The 19,300-nt window shown below is 43.6% G+C and overlaps 1 protein-coding gene across 7 annotated transcripts in view; it reads left to right on the forward strand.

The window, feature by feature from the left end:
* The window catches only part of CUX1 (cut like homeobox 1), a 271,634-nt gene that overhangs the window by 232,358 nt on the left and 19,976 nt on the right, over window positions 1-19,300 (forward strand). For 6 of the 7 annotated variants that reach the window (XM_064677781.1, XM_064677784.1, XM_064677783.1 and 3 more), the window contains 2 exons: window positions 2,476-2,740; window positions 7,369-19,098. The exons of the other annotated variant lie outside the window; for it this stretch is intronic. In XM_064677781.1, coding sequence (XP_064533851.1) covers window positions 2,476-2,740; window positions 7,369-8,080 — 977 coding nt within the window. In that variant the 3' untranslated portion in view covers window positions 8,081-19,098. Of the gene's footprint in view, window positions 1-2,475; window positions 2,741-7,368; window positions 19,099-19,300 lie in introns of those variants that run through there. 7 annotated transcript variants of the gene reach the window in all.

Here is a 19,300-nt window from a genome sequence, read left to right on the forward strand (position 1 = left end):
TCACTGCAAATGTGCTGAATGATCTCCTTATGCTGTCTACACACAGCACATATGTTTGAAATAAAAATTAAAATGGAAAAGCTCTTATAAATGTCATCTGAGTTTCCAGAGACCAGCATTAAACCCTAAATAAAGCCTGGGTGCTAGTTCTGCCTTTGGCCCAATGGAAATTTGTTCTGATAATTGATTATCCCCCAGAAAACAACTGCTGCTGACAGAGCGGTGGGGACACCCTCCTCTTTATTTTTATGTTAATGAAATGTGAGCATTTATAGAATTTGTTTCATTCCCATGAGAGCAGCCTAAATCAGCCACTGCACCTTTGGTGATCCCAGTGTGAGGTTCCAGGAGCAGAGGTGGGGATGACATTTTTCCCAAGCTATCACAGCTCCAGGCTCTCCTTTGCTGTTTAAAGGTGGAAGCTCTGCCCTGCCAGAAATTCCATCCTTTGGAGAGCAGTGAAAGCAGAGATTCAGCACATCCTGATCCATGGGTGTCTCATGCTGACTCAGTTGCCTGACCAAATTCCAGAAACTCCAGTTAGAGGTACCCTGAGCACCTTTTTACATCTTCCATGCCAGGTTCTGTTTTGTCTCATGGCCTTCTTGAAGTTGCTGCCCGTTGCTGAGGTGATGGATGTTGTCCTCCAGCCTCTTGGTTCTGCTATCCAAGGAGACAAGGGAGCCTTGTCTGTAGTTTGCATGTCAGTGCAAGTTGGAAATCACATCTAGGAAGGAGTCTTGAGATTAAAAACCTTATAGAAATGTGAGATTCTCTTGCTGGAATGATTAATTCCATGGTAGAAGGTTGTTACAGCTCCTTGAAGGCTGCGAAAATAAGGCCAATGGGTCACCTTGAAATAATGCAGAGTCTTTGCTGTTCTGCATCTGGTTGGAACAACTTCAGTAGGTGGGTTTTTAAGGAAATTTATTTTAAAACAAAAACACTTTGGTTTTTTATGGTTTTTTCGAACGTGTGCAGGACTGTATCACGTCAGAGTGATGGATCACGAGCATCTCACATTCTGTTCCATGCCAGTGATCTTACACAGCAGGCAATCCACAGGTAATCTGTCATATTCAGGAAAAACAAAATGCAGGCCATGCAGATACCCCCAAAGGTTACAGAGTTGCTCAGAATTCACTTCAGTGATAGTAAGACACAGCGTAAAAGGTCCCACTGGAGGTGCTAGCGTGTAGAGGACACGATGCTGGAACCCACTGGAGCCAGAAAACCCGGCCAGTCCTGGAGGGAGCTCTGCCAGCAGAAGTTGGCCAGTGTGAGCAGGGCTTTGAACGCTGCAGTTTATTTGATTGCATTGTATTTTTATTCTTCGTGCACCCTCAGCTTGCAGGCAGAGCTGTGGGGAGAGAGGAATTGATTTTTTTGAAGAATTTGGTTGCTGACCGGTGTGACGTGCCCCACATTAGTCCCTGGCTCCAGCCAGAGCTCCTGGCTCTTGGAGATTTAGTGCCTGCTAGATTGATGTCAGGCTGGTGTAATCTGGAATTTAATAGCCAAGGTTATCAAATTGCAGCTCTCGAATACCTAAACTCTTAAATATCTAGAAGGTATTTAACAGGCCATTAAATATTTTATTGACAAGATTCATCTATATTTGCTGTTTTCAGCCCCCTCATTAGCAATGCTTGTGCATGATACTGCCAGGTGCAGTAAATCCCACCTCTCTGTGCCTGGTGTAAATCAATCAAGTCAGTGACAGCGTTTGCTGGGACTCTTTCCTTGCGGGATTTGCCAGGATAATTCACTCCCTGTCGGGGAGGAGGGTCAGTGGCAGGATCACAGCCTCACCAAGCTCCATCAGTGCAGTGAGAGCTTTCTTGAAAGTACATGTGTTTTGGAGGGAGCTTTGTGTAGGGGAGGAGGAGGGTGCTGGGGGCTGGTTATCTTTCATAACCTGTCACTGCCGTAGTGAAGAGCTGTAGGAAAAGGCAGCACAGCCCATCACTGGGATCTCTGAGCTCCAAGCGCCATCGTGTGTTGGAGATGGTGTGGGAAGGCAGGAAAGGCTGCCTTCCACTTCCATAGTCATATTTTTCCTTCAGAGACCTTAGCGTTAGAGAGACCTTCGTGCACATCTGAAATGTTTTTACCACCAAACTCATTTCAGCCGAAATGAAGTGCGACTGTCCTGATCAGGTGCTCACATGGAGTTCTGCTCTCGAAAGAGTGAATTTGAAATGAGTCCTGTGAACTGAACCCTGTCATTCGTGTCCCACATTCGTTGAAAAAGCAGAAGACCCTGGCAGGTTTCCAGTTGATCTACCCTCTTTTCTGCTCTTTCTGCCTCTTGCATCCTCCCCGCATTTGCTTTCCTCTGGTCTCTGGTGATGCCCCGAGTAGCCCATCCGTGCATCTACAACCTGTCACCTCCGTGTTTATCCCACAGCTCCTGCACTCATTGATTTTGCATTTGTATTCAGCCGGGGCTGATCCAATGTGCTTCTCTTTCAGCCTACATGAAACGGCGACACAGCTCTGTCAGCGACAGTCAGTCCTGCGAGTCCTCATCCGCTGGCATCGACTACAGCCAGGGGGCCAGCCCACAGCCCCAGCACCAGCTCAAGAAGCCCCGGGTGGTGCTGGCACCAGAGGAGAAAGAAGCTCTGAAACGAGCCTACCAGCAAAAGCCATACCCATCACCAAAAACCATTGAGGAACTCGCTACGCAGCTCAACTTGAAAACCAGCACCGTGATCAACTGGTTCCACAATTACAGGTATGTGATCTCCCGGGAGCCCTGCTCCTCAGGGATTTGTTGGGTTTGCTTTGCCAGGGTGCTGCTCTGCTTCAGCAGACTGTGTCTGCTTCCTCCAGCACCAGGGGGTTGTATAAGATGAATGGTTTCGACAGCAGGGAGGTTCTGACTAACGTAGTGCTAATGCTCCAGACTAATTTTAAGTCATCCCTGAGGAGCAGCAATATTCACATATTGATGTAAGTAGTGCTTTTAAACAGAAAGTCTCGCTTTTGGGGTGGGCGTGGATGTAGAGATGTCCACTGATGAATATTTATAAACCCACTGCAGTAGGCAAGGCTGCTCTGTCTGACTCACATAGGCACACTCACACGTGTTAGGGGGGTATTGTGGGTGTTATCCCTGGGTCACTGGATGGGGGGTACTTGAAAGTGTCTGGATGGCATCAGAATTGTCCTGCTTTCATTGTGTTGTTTTCCTGCATGAGAGCAAAGAAGAGGATTTTCTTTTAGGTCTTGAGCCACTGAGAGCTCTGAAAATAGGCACAGTGTGGTTTTGGGAAGCTCTATAGAGTCATGAAGGACAGAGAACTGATAACCCTGAAATCAGATGTGGCCACAGAGGGGGACTTCTTACAAGGGCATGTAGTGACAGGACAGGGGGGAGTGGCTTTAAACTGACAGAGGGCAGTGTTGGATGGGATATTGGGAAGAAATTCTTCCCTGTGAGGGTGGTGAGGCCCTGGCACAGGTTGCCCAGAGGACCTGTGGCTGCCCCATCCCTGGAAGTGTTCAAGGGCAGGTTGGACGGGGCTTGGAGCAACCTGGGCTAGTGGAAGGTGTCCCTGCCCATGGCAGAGGGGTGGAATGAGATGGTGTTTAATGTCCTTTCCATCCCAAACCATGATCTGTAATTCTATGATTTATTTCACTGTTGCGATTTAATCATTGAGCTCCACTAAAATGAAATAAGATGTTGATCTGTTCAGTGCCTTTCTCGCTTGAGAGGGAACCTTCTCCACCTTCAAACCACTGAAGTAGGTTTTGGCCTAGAGACAGCAATAAAAAGAAACAACACTGGAACAGCATATAAGAATTATAAGGATTTGAATAAACATATTATCAACTGTGCTTGGGATTGGGAATCTTAATTAGTGCAGCAGACTTTTCTCCAAGATATTTGTGCTAATGAATATTGAACAGGTACAGTTAAGCTACCAGATTTAATACTATTCTGCTCCTTCAGTCGGAGCCAGCAATGTTCCTAATTAGTCCAGACTGCTAAACTTGTTTGTTTTTAGAAACTGCTAACATTTCAAGGGTATTTTTCACTTTAGCCCTTCTCATCTTTTACGAGGGAAGTTGCTGAAGCAGAAGCAACAGAGTTTAATGAGATAATCTCAGAAATATTATGCACAACAGTTAAATAATGTTTATAGTAAACTATACAAAAATTTTAAAATTATAACCGAGAAATAATCACGTTTACACTGAGTTTCCCTGCCTTGAACTCGGTGCAGACGCAGCATCTTCGGCCGCTCAGAGTTCTCCAAACACAGGCCTCTTCCAGTTCCCACTTCCAGGCAATTATACACAAGTTGGAGGAATGCCTGTGAAAATAACACTCCCCTCGGCCTGACAGCAAGATGTGCTGTTCTCACTTAGGCAGACGAGCACAGAGCACTGGTGGCACTGGTGGCATGTGTCACCTCCCTCGTTCCCACGGGCTGCCCTGCCCGGGAACGCCTGATCAGTGTGCTCAGCCACGGAGGGGAGGTGCTGACAGCTGTATGCAAAATAAAAACACCTCTAAACAAGGGGCTGTGGGCTGCTGGGCAGCACAAACCCAGGTGCTGAGCGATCTGGACCTGCTCCCAGATGTGCTGCTGAGGCTCCGGGACTTTTAAGAGCCCCTTCAAGCCTGTTTGGAGCCCTGGGTGCTCTGAGCAGTTGGCACCACTGAAAAATAAAAACACATCCCTGTTCCTTTCCTCTGTACAGTAACTTTTTTAGCTTTCATGCATAGAGTACTCTTAAATAATTTGTAGGACACTGCAGAAGAGGTACAGGTTTTATGTTCTGCAAGGGGAGCAGGGTCTGACCGTTCTGCAGCTCATGTGTTGTAAGAAATGGGTGGTCATTCCCCTGTTCCTCTTCTCCAGGCCACACTTTAATTTATTTATCTCTTGTATACTCTCCCTCAGTCATTTCTTTTCCAAACTGAAGAGTTTTCGTGCAGAAGCAGTTCCACATCTCAAGCCATCTGCTAAATTCTTTAATGTTAATTTTTACTTAAAATAACTTCAGATAAGGCAGGGCACAGATCTGGACAGGTTTGTCTTCCCGTCTCCTGGGAATCCTGTTGCAGTGATCCTTTTCCTTTCGGGTTCAGCCCAAATCTCACTTTTCCAAAGGTAGTTGATGCAGCAAGATCTACCTTTATGTCCACCAGATGGAAAGTCAGCATTAGTATTTATTTTCTGCAGCAAAAAGAAACTTAAAAAAAAATCCTCAGCAGGCAAAGAAATAATTCACTTCAGAATATAAATAGGTATAAAGGATTTTGATATATCTGTGAACTTTCCAAGTCTGTGGCTTTGCACCCTACCAGTCACATAGCTCTCAAAATATTAAATAAATATCCCTTACTTTGCATTAGTGAAGCACATACAGGACACACGAGAGTTCGAGGCTCTGTTGTCTTAAAAATATCACAAAAGAGTGGGAGGTAGGAATTTCTGTCCCACTTCACCTGTGGAAACTGGCACATAAATTCAGTAGGGTCACAGAGATGATACTACAGGCCCATCAGGAATTAAACCAGACTTTCTGGAATTGTAATCTAGCGCTCCTGGATCCCAAATTCTGAGCACATTTTTCAATGAACTCTGTGTTGTGCTTGCTTTGATGTTGTCCAGGGAACTGCAGCAAACACCCCAGGAGATGGCTGACGTTTTGAGTTACACTGATAAATGCCAACAGGGTGTGTGGATGTCGAGGCCAACACCTTCCACCAACAGGAATGCCCTCTGGAATTTTCTAGCTGCTGTCACCAGTTCTTCTTTACCATAGGGATTTAATTACTATGTTAATCAGGAGCCAGACTAGATTCCAGAAGCAATATATTGGGTGTGAATTCCGGGGATTTCCCCAGACATGGAACTGATGTTTGGTCAGATACTGGGTGAGGATGTCAGCATTCAGTACCTGCTGGAGCAGAGGTATTTTAAATGCCATGCAGGCACAAAGCTCTTATCAGTTTCCTCTCCTGACTTGGGGAACGTTACAGAAGCAGTGTGTTCTGGATCAATGTCCATGCAGGGAGATTACAGGCTCAAAGAGAGCCTGATAATCGATGTTGCAGGATGCATGCAGTTAATGGTAATGGAAAATTAATGTTAGCACCTGTGGTCTTCTGTTAGGTGAGTAATATTCTCCCAGGGAAAATTACAGACCCCCTAAATCCTTCAAAAGTGTGGAGTCAGCAATACTGCTGAAATACTCGGTTGCATTTCAAATAAGTCGATAATATCATTAGTTTCAAAAGCTGTATTCAGATGGTGTTCTGCATTTGGCCTAATGTTTTTCCATTGTGTGCTGTCTTCTTCCACAGCACGTTTAAGGAAAAATGGAAAATCCATACAGCTGTCAGTGTTGGGACAGCATTTCCCTACAAGCCCTGTAGCAGTTCCCCATGGCTGAAACCCAAAAGTGTTACCTTCACTCTGAAAGATAAAGTTTTGCTAAACCCTGCCTGTGCCTGTGGTCTCATCCCTGGCCCCGGGTCATTGAGGCTCCCTTTGGTTATAGATTAGGACCTGAATGGTGTTCATCACCTCTCCCAGATGGAGCAGAACAGAGAAAGGGTTAGCCCAGACCCTAAGGCTTTTTCATAAACTGTTCCCTACTTGTGAGGAATTTGGGAGCTCCTAAACAGAGAAGATGAGGGAGGAAAGACCAAGTTAAATGGCAAGGTGCTGTATTTGGGGTATTCTTGCACCGCTCGAGTAGTAGGAAGAGCAAGGTGGCACATTGGGCAACTTTACCCACACGTGGAGTGCATTCATTCCCATGAAATGCTCTGCCTGGCTTGTCACTATTCATGTTCTGAAATTGATTTTTTAAATAAAAAATGAGGCAGAAGTCAGACCAGTTCATAGAGTGGCAGCCTGTAAAAAGCCGGGGCTTCCCCACAAGCACTTTCATCACAACTCACTTGGTTTCATCCTTGTTTGTCCTTACTGCCCAGGAGAACACCAAAGGGTTCACCCAGAATTTTTCCTGATTTATTTTTTGTTTAGGCACACTGGCTCATTTCTAGGAAAGCTCTGAGTTGGTTCGTATTTACAAGGCATTTTCTTCTCCTAGAAATGCATTTATTTTCTTTATGAAAAATATGGATACATTTCCCACCAGGGAAATGGCAGAGTCACCATCCCTGGAAGCGCTCCACAAACTGATCAGTGTGGCGATACGATTTGGTGGGCGTGGTGGTGCTTGGGTAAGGTTGGACTCAGTGATCTTGGAAGCCTTCTCCAGCCTTAATGATTCCGTGAATTCCATGAGAGGGCGTTTTGAGCGGCACCTCTGGTGCGGGTGAGCGGCTCCGCGTGGCCTGGCAGACTCACATCCCTCTCCCCTGTCCCGCAGGTCTCGCATCCGCCGGGAGCTGTTCATCGAGGAGATCCAAGCCGGGAGCCAGAGCCAGGCTGGGTCGAGCGACTCTCCTTCGGCCAGGAGCAGCAGGGCGGCTCACAGCTCCGAGGGGGACAGCTGCGACGGCGTGGACGCGGAAGGCCCTCCCGAGGGGAAGCCGAGTGGCCCGGAGGCGGATGAGTACAGCAATGCAACCGCAAAGTCTCAGGGAGGGCCCGCCGAGCCGGCTTTCGAGGCGGGGGAAGAGGCACTGCAAGGCGCCAGGTCTTCGGAGAAAGCGGAGCCGTTCCAGGCCGAGAGCCTGGAGGACACCGACGACGAGGGCCGGCTCAGAGCACCGCGCCAGAGCTCCCCGCCGGCACCGCAGCGCCCGGGAGAAGCTCTGGAGACACTGCCAAACTCTGCCACGGAAGGGGATGCCTCTACCTCAGCTGCCTCCACCTCAGTCCTTACGGGGGAGAGCTCCTACAAGTCAAAAGAAAGTTCGGAGAAAACCTCCAGTGTGCCAAGTACGAGCTCGACGCCGGCCACAGGCTCGCAGAAAGCCAACTCTCTCCAGAGCTTGTTCGGCTTCTCGGAGGCGGCGAGCTCCAGGAACACGCGAGACAGCTCCTTGAGGAAAAAGAAAGCGGCCAACTTGAACAACATCATCCACCGCTTGGAGAAGGCCGCGAGTCGGGAAGAGGCCGTCGAGTGGGAGTTTTGAGATTAAACTGGCCCAACTCGGGAGAGCTGGGAAGTCAAACTGGACCTCTACTGGTTTTATTGTGTTCGCACTTAACCGCCCTGCGGGCCACAGGGCAAAAACGCCATAGGCCAAGGTGCATATAGAAATCAAAAAGGAGCGTTAAGCCCAATTTATGTTTGTGTTTTCGAGGAAGAAAACTGAAATGTGTAGTCGAGCTTTTTTGTACCCTGAAGTGTTTTTATTATTGCCCTAAGTGATTTCCACAGTTTCTGGAATAACTCATACAGCTTTGCCTTGTGCCCTCCTCTTTGGTGTGGGGCTTTAAAAAAATGAAAAACGGAAAAAGAAAAGAAAAAAAAAAAACTAAAAAGAAAAAAAAACTTAAAAAAAAATCAAACCCACATATTAAAAGGGGGCTTTTTATCTGCCATCTAATGGCTACAGAGCGATAATACACTATTATCTTCTTAAACCAGGAAAAAAGGGGAGATTTTTCAAAAAAAAGAAAAAAAAAGAAAGTTTTTTGTAGCTGTTCAGTTGCCACTAAGAGATTGCACAGTCAACCGACTCTAAACACACTAGTTTGGATTCCTACATATTTTCAAGAAAAGAAAAGAATCTTGTTGTTTGAAACTTTGAATTAAAAAAAAAAAACACATTTACTCCACATATTTTTTAACAAAACAAAAAAAAAAGTCACATCAGGAAAATATCTTAATTTGTGGTAGCTGACTTAGTGTTTTCTTGTAAGTGAAATAGAATATTGACACGTAGTGCACATTGTTTCATAGCTTTAACTGATTCTGGTCTTTTGCAGCCCAGAATTTGTTTAATACACTCCATTTTAGGCCAAATCAGGACAAAAAAAAAAAATCTGAATCTAGGTATTTTATAATCTGCTTTTTAACCTCTAACCACAGAGCACGCTGATCAGACCTCATATCTAGGAGGTTTAGGAGACAACTTAGAAACAGCATGTACTTGATCATTTCACTTGGTTCGTAGTGTACAGGATTTCCTCTCAGCAAAGACAGATCGCTCCAAAAACGTTGGCCAGTAACATTTCAGCCGCTACTTCGGGGGCGTAGCCCGTATCCCGAATATTCAGCTTGCCTGGAATCGATGGAAAAGCAGCTCACGTGTCCGATTGCTGTCACACACCACTAAGAGGGACTGGAGCTGCCGCAGATCCGGCCCTTTTCCTGCTGTTGGTGGCCATTTACTGACTCTCTTCCCACCACAAGCACTGATTTTAAATACGTTTTAGTTGTGGGAAGCTTATTTTTTTTGGCGTGGATAAAGAGTACATGGCAATGACCAGACGGGCTCTTACCAGGATGGAAGCAGCCCAGACTCCAAACCAAAACCTTCGTGCTCTCGAGTCCCAGTCCAGCCCGTTCTGCCCTGCAGAAATACAGCCTTTTTTTTTTTTTTTTCCCCCGTTATTTTATGCACAGGTTAGGGCTGATCAAAGTACAAATCAAATTCTAACTTGTCTCTAACTCCTCCTGTTGTCTATATGTATATGCGTGAGCATAGAGGTGCGTGGAAGGATGTGTGTGCGTGAGTGTGTGCGTGCAATTTTATACGTCTGTGTATTTTCTTACGTACTTGTGCACACATAGAGTGCATTACTGCCACCTTTTTTCAATAAGCTGTTTTATCAGTTATGGCTTCTACAAGTTTGCTAATTTAGACTCCTTTATTGCCATATCTTTAAAACTAACAATAGATGATTTCGGAATATATATATATATATAAATATATATATATATAATTTTTTTTTGCTTATTTATAGGTGCTGTATTTTATTATCTGATTGTTAGGAAGGGATGAAAGGGGGCAAATATTCTTTAGAGGGATAGACTGCCGGCAGTATTGGGTATAATTTACAAGATGTAGTTGTCATACTGTATATTATTGATTGAAGACTTTTTTGACCGTATTGTGTATCATTGAACTTTTGTCTTAGGTCAGCATCTTTTTGATGACACTTTAATGGTGCATTCATTACTTCTTAAGTTTAATTAATATTACTTTTCTGATTTTGGGGGAGGGAGGGATGGGGAGAGGAGTTCCGACTTTAAAGGTATGTTCCCAATATTACACCTCAGTGTGCTTGTATTAATTCATTAGTAGGATTTTTGACTGTAAGATGTGAAACCACATTTCTTGCATGATGTTTTAGAACTTATGTATTTCATTTACAGTCTCTTAACAAGCGACAGCAGCACTTAGCGCAAGTTTTCACAAATTAAGAATCAGTACACTAAAATCCATCCTTTTCCATGATTGAGGAAAGAAGGCTCTAGGAGGCTGAAAGGCAGGGATTTATTTCTGATTTTCACTGCTAGCTGTTTCAGGATTCCTCCTTGGGTGATTGGGGACTTGTGATGCAAAACTAAAACTGAGAAGCGGAGAGAGCAGCTGCCCCTTTCTGTGCTGAGCTGAGGAGAGGATCGGTAGTGACAGACACCAGTGTGTGACAGCACGTGCTGGGAGCGGTTCCGCCTTCCCACCGGGAGGGCCATCGCTCCCTGGGAACAGCCAGCGAGGGGAGAACGGGGTGAAGCAAAGGGTTACCTCTCTGTACTTGTCCAGTGTCCTGGTTTGACTTCCAAAGCACAGCTCCATCGATAAATGCACGTCCTGGTAAAACACACATACCTTGAAACAAGTCACAACGAGCTGCGTCTTCAGCCAAGAACCAAACTTCTGGCTGGGAGACGCAGATATTTTCTTATGTTCTTTATTATTATTTTTTTCTTTGTTGTTGTTTGGTTCAGGTTGGGTTTTTTTTTTTAATTAATTCTAGGCAATACACTTGCCAGTCTGTTCCTACTGTCCTTGTCTGCTGATTTGAGATCCAGGTGCTGGATGCGGTCAAGTGGTTACTCTCGGCTTTCTCCATAGCGAGGGGTTTTTTTTTTCTGTTTGATGATTTATTTTTTTTTATTATTATTTTTTGTTTTTAAATTAATATTCCCCAAACTGTTCTTGTGCCTGTGTCTATCTGATTGCATTCCATGATGCTTACTGAGAGCTCTGGCTGCACTGTACGACAGCAGAACTGTATTCACAGGTCGCACGCAAATGCAGCACTTAAGGTCAATCTCTCTTCTTAATAAGCAATACGTAAGTGCCTTGAAACATATCTTTTTTTTTTTCCCCCCCTGTTTATTTTTGGTTTGCTTTTCAGGTTTCCACCAGTTCTTTAGGATTCTTTAGCGTCTGCCCACTTTTTAATGCTGTAATGATTTTTAAAAAGCATATCTGTAGCTTGCCCTAGAGGAAATCTTCCTTTCATAACACTAACTGTTAATTCTAAGCTCCATTATTACATCTGAGTCATGTAATTTTGCTGGATAAAGACAGCATTCAGAAGTCAGAAGTCACTCCATCCTGCCAAGGGTCGTCATTGGGATCTATTATGAAATTAATCAAATAAAATGCTGTCAGTATTTCCTATATTTTTGGCACTTTATTAGTGGCTTAGCTCCTTTTGCTGTTTCATATGTAATGATCTGTGTTGAATGTGGATTAGCCTGCTGAGATGCTGCTGGGGTGACCTGGGCCTTGCTGCCTGGAGTCCCTGTGGGTTCCTCTGTGAAGGGGCAGGGGCAGACGAGCAATCTCAGATCGAGCTCGTGGAGTTTAAGTGATGCTCCCGGTTTTTCCCAGCGTTTAGCCAAGGTCACAGCTGCTTTTCTGTTGGAAAGTAGAATGGATTAGCTTGAACTACTGCTGAGATTCTCGGGTTGGACATGAGTTACCTACTGGCTTTCCAAACTGGCCGAGCCCCCCCCAGTGTAGAGACTGAACGTGCAGCGCAGGGTGTGAGCCGTAGTTGGGATCGGGTGCAGCACTTGGAACTCACACTCGGAGGAAAACATGCATTGGAATAACTTCTTTTACTTCATTAAAAGGACAAAAAGTTGGAGGAGAAGAAATGCCAAAGAGTAGGACAGTGGCTGTCACCCCTTTGGGTCTCTGATTCCGGGGGAAGGGAATGTGTGACGTGGGGCAGAGCCCTCGCTGCCGACGTTTCTTTTCCTGATGGGTAAAAGCACAGGCATTTTTCAGAAAATCCATCATGCCAGACTCTGTTTTTTCCTGGAGTTCTTTAAAAGCATTTTATTTTCTCTCTCTGTTTCCAGTTCCATGCTCTTACTAACACCGTGCATGAAGGGCCAGGGCTGTTTTAACAGAAATACGTTTATATTGCAGTTAAAATTGTCAATTTTTCTTTCTGGATGGTTAGGGAAGGAAAAAAGTGTAGTGCTTTGTTTGCTAAAAGCCAGCAAAGAGTATCCCTTGGCAGAGGGGTCATGCAGTGGGATTGTCAATACACTTCCATTTTTGAGGATACAGATTTCAGAGAACAGGATTGCACATGTTTATTGGCAGAAATGCATTTAATTACAGTTTCTGTTGATGCCATAAAATTGGACCATTTTATTTACTCATCTGTAAAATGCCTATAGAAAGAGCTGCCCTTTAAAGGAACCTGTGTCAGTGCACTCTGCCCATATCATGAATTAGTGAGTCCTTTAGTAATAAACTCCTTGCTGTAATAGGAAAGATCTGTATTGCAGCTGAAAAGAAAAAAAGAATGTGCCTTTCTCATTAGCTAAAAGATCTTTGCATTATTTTTATGTAACCTGTTGATATGGGAATGGTGTAGAGCAGGAGGGTCATGAACATGACAGAATTCTATGCAATATTCTCTGATCCAATTACTTAAAACTTGCTGGTTTTCAATCCTTTATCAGGAGAAATAGTAAGTTAAGGAAGTGCATTGTTCTGGTGGTAGTTCAAACTACAAAGCTGATAAATTGACATAAAATAGGATTGAGGGAAATGTGACAAAATAATGTAATGAAATGGTGGAAAATGCTCACAGTGGTTGCAGTCCCCACTAGCACAGCTGCTGTCAGAAGTCTGTCATTTTTCATGTTAAAATTATTAATTTCAGGTATTCTTAAAGCTTATGTGAATAAAAATGCTCCTGGCAAAAACAGGACAGGTTAGAAATCCCCCACACACCAAAAAAAATCCCCATTTTGACCGTATATAAACTATGAGGACACATGAGAAAAAGTAATTGGGTTTGGACACTTTGCACTTGAATCTGAAATGGTTTATTTAAACTGGAACACCACAGTGATCTGGACCAGTGCCTTTAGCAGGGTTGCAAAGAGATCAGTAATCCTGGCTATTTGTTGCAGACTGAAAGTCAAGTGGTGACATTTTTAACCTGCAGATGAAGGGCACTGTTTTTACTTCATTTGTGTCTCTTAAATCCTCTCTTATTTCCTCTTCACCCAGTGGATTTTCTCTGTCTTAAGCCACAAGTGTAGTTGAGCTCCAGAAGCAGGAGGAGGAGAAGGAAAGTGGGTTCTCAGGTGGGAGCTGGATTTAACATTTTATAAACCAAATCAAAGCTTTCCCATGAGTGTGTGGCAGTTTTGGCCCTGATTTGACCATCTGGTTATAGCCTCCTATCCCTAAATTTAGTTCCCGTGGATAAAACATCAGCAAAGCAGGATTGAGTTGACTCCTGTGTTGTCCTGCTGCTTTCCCCTGTCACTTCCTGCTGCCCCACTGTGTGAACATCAATATTTTTTTCTTCCTTCATGTTGCATATGCAATCAACTTATTTTTAAAAAAATAGAGAATTTAAAAATTCTATACAAAGAAAATACTCTTCCCCCCCCCCCTTCCCCCCAGCAGTTTAAAATCTGGTTTTAAATTGCAAGGAGAATCACTGGCTTGGGAAGCACGAGATCTGGGTTTATTTTCTGGCTCAGCCTTCTTAGTTTGAAAAGGGATGTAGCAATCCCTGTCTCCTTCATTGAGCTCTGAAACATAGAAATATAATTTCAGCAATTTGTTCTTCCCTCCCCATCTCTTTTATGGGATATATTGACTATGCCAGATATAAAATATAGTTAATAATGAACTTTATAGCAAGAAAAGCCCTTTATGCCTTGCCTAGGGACTGATTTGTCCTACATGACCAGGTCATGGACTATACCCTACCCTATTAATATGCAAGGATAAAATGGTTTTATGCTCTGAACGTGAAATTTATCCTTTTGGAGAAGATTAGCGTTAGGCCTGTGCACTTAAGTTTTCAAAAAGCCTTAAAAACAGGTATGTGAGTGGTGCCATCTCTGTCCTCAGGGATGATTCCCCCCAGCCAAGCAGTACTGTGGCATATTTAATAGAAGTTCTTAGTTATGAGGTCATTTTCCAGTTGAAGAAAGTCGTTCACTGAACTTCATTAGCGAGCCCCTCACCCTCTGGTACAATCCAGGACCTGCTTTTCCCAAGACCTGGGTGCTCCATGTCTATCCCAAAATCCTTGCCTGTCTATGAAGTCTGTGTTTCTACAATTACTTTATGAATGAAGCAAAAACCTAATGGGATTCCCGGGCTTGATTTTCACTGCTATTAACAAACATGTTCTGGCACTAAAGTGCATTGAAAGGAAATGCCTCCTTTTAAAAATTAATAAGATTATTGTATTTTTCCTTGTCCAGCTCTTCTGTAAAGGACAGTTCTGCCATTTTTCAAGCTGGCTTTAGTCACAGTGAGGCAAGGAGATTTTAGCCACAGTTCTGTAGGTTTCTTATTATTAAAACTGTTGGTTTCATCGTGTCATTTCAGTTTCTTTAGATTTTGAACCAGCTGAGTTCAGAGAGCAGCTGAATCCTCAACCACAATGGAATAGTGCAGGAAACAGTCCAGCAAAAGTAGACGTCCCTGTGATGTCACATCTTGGACTTTCTGTTTGAATTTTAGAGATATTTGTGCTTCGAAGTACAATCCTCATCCAAAGATCCTTGGAAATGGACAGTCATGCCAGGAATTTCCTGCTGTTGTGGTGCCATACCTGCTTTTTTGCATAGTTACTGTGTAATTGTGGTGGTGTCATGGCAGCACAGCCTCTCTGTTGATAGCAAGGATAATGGCACGAGTTGCATTCTCTTCTGTCTATGCGGGTAATTAATATGCATTTTTAGGAGTTGTTAAATGTGTCTGTGTACATCATTCCAGTATGGAAAAGCCCCTCTGTGTATTTAGTGTTTGTGTGCTTGGTCTTAATGGTGCAGTTAGAATTGCTACAGCCAAATTTGTGAAATCATTTGGGACGCAGGTGAGCGAGGGCTTAAAACCAATATGTATTTTAATGGGTGGAGATGCCATTTCCCACTTGTCAGATCTGTTCCCTCTTGCAAAGAGGGGATTAGTCATGGGAGAGACTGGGCTGTTGGAGATACACGGGTTTAGCTAATGAGGACAGGGGAGATCATGTTCAGAATACATAAAAATGATCCCAAGGGTCTGAGATGTGCAAGAGTCAAACCTCACCTGTGATAATTACTCTTTAGGTTTGGCTCCTGCAGGAGGTTAATATGCCAGATATTTGCACACTTACAGTGTACTTTCCTATACCTGTGTACAGCAGGAAGGTGGACAGTAAAGACATTTAAAACAATAACAAACCCATTTGATTAAGTAAATTAAAACTGAGTATCAAATTCAAGCAGTTCAGGCTTGCTCTCCCTAAGCTGAAAATTTAAGTATTCTTTGGAATGAGATAAAAAAACCTCTGTTAGGCAGCTCCTCTTGGAAGGCGAGTGTCTGTGCTTTCAGGAGAATAAATAAAACCTGGCACTTGACTTGCTCTGAAGTACAATCTTGTCCCCAAGTAACTAGAAAAAAAATACTTTCTACAATCAGTCTTTCAATCAGACTTCTCTGGCTTTCGTAGCTTATGTTGGACCCTTCGTGCTATTTTGATGTGTTATTTATATGTGGGTAAGTTATTACTAGCTTTAAAAGTGTTTCCAAAGTACCTGGTTACCTCTGGATGCTGGTACAGGTGATACAGGGAGTACTTGAGCATCTAGTTCAGAAAGGAGCCGTGTGGGGAATAAGCAAGGTCACATCTATATCATACTTTTCCTTTTCCTTGATCAGGGCTTCCATTTCCTTCTCACTTTCTCCATCCAGAGATGGAGATCATGGATCATTTCTTTTTTTCTGTGGGGGAAAGATTTTAGTTAAGCTTGAAATTCTTTTGTTTTCACTCAGAAGGCATATCATCCAAATCCTGTACGCTGCCCATTTCCCATTTTTTAGGGTTTTGCTACTTTCCTGAAATTTGCTATTTAACAAGCTTTCTCTGCTTGGAAAGCTATGTGCCTTATTTCCTAATCTCTTCATGGAGAATAATCTAAAGCACAGTGATCTGGATTGCAGCATTCCCAGCCGCTTTTCCCTTGGAGAGGAGCAAACACTGGTGGAGTCCCACATCACCCCTTGGCTCACGAGCACGTCCCACACTGTGCTTGAGTCTTAGTGCAATAGAAACTCTGGTTCTGTGTCTGGAGGGTCGTGTCCTGCTGCCAACACAGCCAAGCACGAGCTCTGGTTTAGGAGAATTCAGGTTCCTGGGGGTAAAAAAAAAATTAAAATATATTCATATCCCTGTGGGTTGGCTCCAGTGGGTCTGGGGTAGGAATCAACCATCACCCAGCAGTGTTGATCTCGTCAGGCTCAGTCTCCCCCCGTGTGCTCGTAGGTCTGTCAGCATCCCAGAAACACTCGTGGACATCAACCACCGCAGTCCCATGTCCTCCAGTGCCATCAGTCACAGCTGCTGTCCCCATTTCCACCCCCAGAGCCCTGTTGGCTCTGGGTTAGGCACTGTAAAGTCACTCCAGTCTTAATTTGGTTCTGTCCAGAAGAGGCTTTCACCCACCAGCACCCTCAGCCCTTCCCAGCCCTTGTGTGTCCTTTCCCAAGCTCGCTCTCTCTACGGCATCATAAGGTGAAATACATAAAGGTGGTTTGTAATTAGGAAAACAATCTAATATTTTTCCTATTTATGAGATTAATTTTAACAGTTGGTTGGGGTTTTTTGTTGAGGTTTGTTTTTTTTGTTTGATATAAACACAACAGGAGTATACATATCATTGGTTTGGGTTGGAAGGGACCTTAAAAATCATCTAATTCCAACCCCCTGCCATGGGCAGGGTCACCTTCCACTAGACCAGGTTGTTATCCCCTAAATGGATGTTGGAGAAAGCTTGAGATATCCTAGAGATGGAGCAGGTGGTGTTGGCTCGTAGTATCCATATCATTGTGCCCCTGTTGTGTTTTCTAGAGCAATCATTTTTTCTTTTAAGAAAAAAAAAAAGTATTTTATCTAAATGCCTAATAAATAATATTATTTAAATAGCTTTTAAAATAATTTAGGACTGAGAACAAGAAGCCTCAGTTGTGAGAGAAGAGACTTAAAGTATACAGAGAGAGAAAATACCCTGAGCCTCCTAGAGCCTCTACTGAGAATTTGCTGAAGATGCAGAGCCCCTGGTCAGAGCACATTGCGATTGTTCATTTAAAATGAGAGACTGGTTTCCTGTGATGTTCATCTTTGTTGGCATTTGTTTGACTTTCTGAATTCAGAGCTGATTTCCTTCTCGTTCAAAGTTGGTCAAGAAAAAAAAAAAAAAAAAAAAAAGAAAACCACAAAAAGGGAGAAAAATCACAATTCACCTTGTGCAGCAGCAGCTTTTCCTGGCGTGAGCTCTGGAGATCCACGTCGTGCGTTGATCTGGGCCACAGAGGAGGGGTTCAGTTTTCTTGCAGCGTCGAGACAGGTTCAGACAGGTTTTCCCTGGCGAGGTAACACTGGTGAGGGAGAGAAAAGCTGCAGAAGCCAGACTGCAACCCCGAATTTGGGGTGGGGGGAGCGTGTCCGCAGGAGGGACGGTCCGAGGGCTCCGGGAGCACTGACCCGGCCCCGCGGCCCCACCTGGCGTGGGCAAAGCTGGAAGGTGCTGAGCCAGCTGCAGGGCACATCACTCACCACTGCTGTGGATTGGGAAGCAAATTTGCACTTTGCCTTTCGAGGGTGTCCCACTAAAAAAAAGAAAAAAACCATCCGGTGAATTTCCCACTAAGAAACCATCCGATGAGTTTCCCCACGTCAGGTTCTTTTCCTTCTGGCGTAGCCCAAAAGGAAAAGAAAATAAGATTAAATAAGCCCTTTGTGTAACTGTTGGATAAGCTCTGCCAAACAGAAGGTTGTTCCTCTCGGAACACTCTATGCATTTCTGTGGTGAAAAGCATTTTTTTCCCGTTCCTTGCTGGAAATGCTGCGAGAATGTCACACGTAGGAATTTGGATCCCAAAGCAGGTGGAGGCTGGGGAGGGGGGATGTTCTTTTTTTTCTTTTTTTCTTTTTTTTTTTTTAAATTGTTTCCCTCATGTCCCTTTTCATTTTTATTTTTTTTTCTTTTAATTAAAAAAATTAACTCTTTTGCATTTGTGCAATAACTACTTGCCATGAGAATGGGCAGACCTTGGAAATGCCCCGACTACTAACACAGCACAAGATGAACTCGAACAGAAAGTGGTGTACTTTTTCCTGAGAACTTTTTTTTTTTTTTTTTTAAATAATAAGCTCAGTTTTTACCCCAGTGTATTGTGGTGTCTTACATTTTTAGCAGTATTTTATATTTTTTCTGTAACGCACTAAGTCTTAGATGTTTTTAGAGCTTGTTTGTTATATTCACAATCACAGATTTTAAAAAAAAAAAAAAAAGGAAAAAAAAAAAAAGATCCTCACAAAGACCCAATTGACCAAAAAAAAAAAAAACCAACAAAAAAAAGTGTCTTTTTTTTTTTTTTTTTGTACAAGTAGCTTTGAGAAGCCCACATTGTGTTGCTGTGACTCATCTTTTGTAACATTTTATTTCTTGGTATTTGTTTAAACATAAAAAAAAGTAAGAGTTTATCTGGCTGGCAGTGCAGGGCAGCGCTCCCTCGTCAGCAGACGGCATTGTTTCTGTCTTTGTTTGGTTTAGCCATATAATGTTTGTTCTCAGCACTGTACAACGGTCCCTATATGATATGGAGAAGCAATATCACTGTATGAAACTCACACGATGTATTATTATTATTATTCACTAGCACCCTAGGTGTGATAATTGAAGTAAATATCTTTTATACAAACACAATTCCGCGTGGGCTCGTCTTTTATTGAGGTGGGACCTGAGTCCAAGCAGCAAACATTTACATTGTGGTTCTGGTTTGGTGATGTGCAGAGGGCTCAAGGGGGCTGGTTTGGTGGGATTTGTGTTTAGCCAGGGGAGGAAAATTTACTTTTTGTGTATCAGTTCCTACAAGGAGTGTGTGTGTGTGTGTTCTCAATACCTTAAA

Source organism: Pseudopipra pipra, chromosome 21 (genome assembly GCF_036250125.1).
Source record: "Pseudopipra pipra isolate bDixPip1 chromosome 21, bDixPip1.hap1, whole genome shotgun sequence".
Lineage (NCBI taxonomy): Eukaryota > Metazoa > Chordata > Aves > Passeriformes > Pipridae > Pseudopipra > Pseudopipra pipra.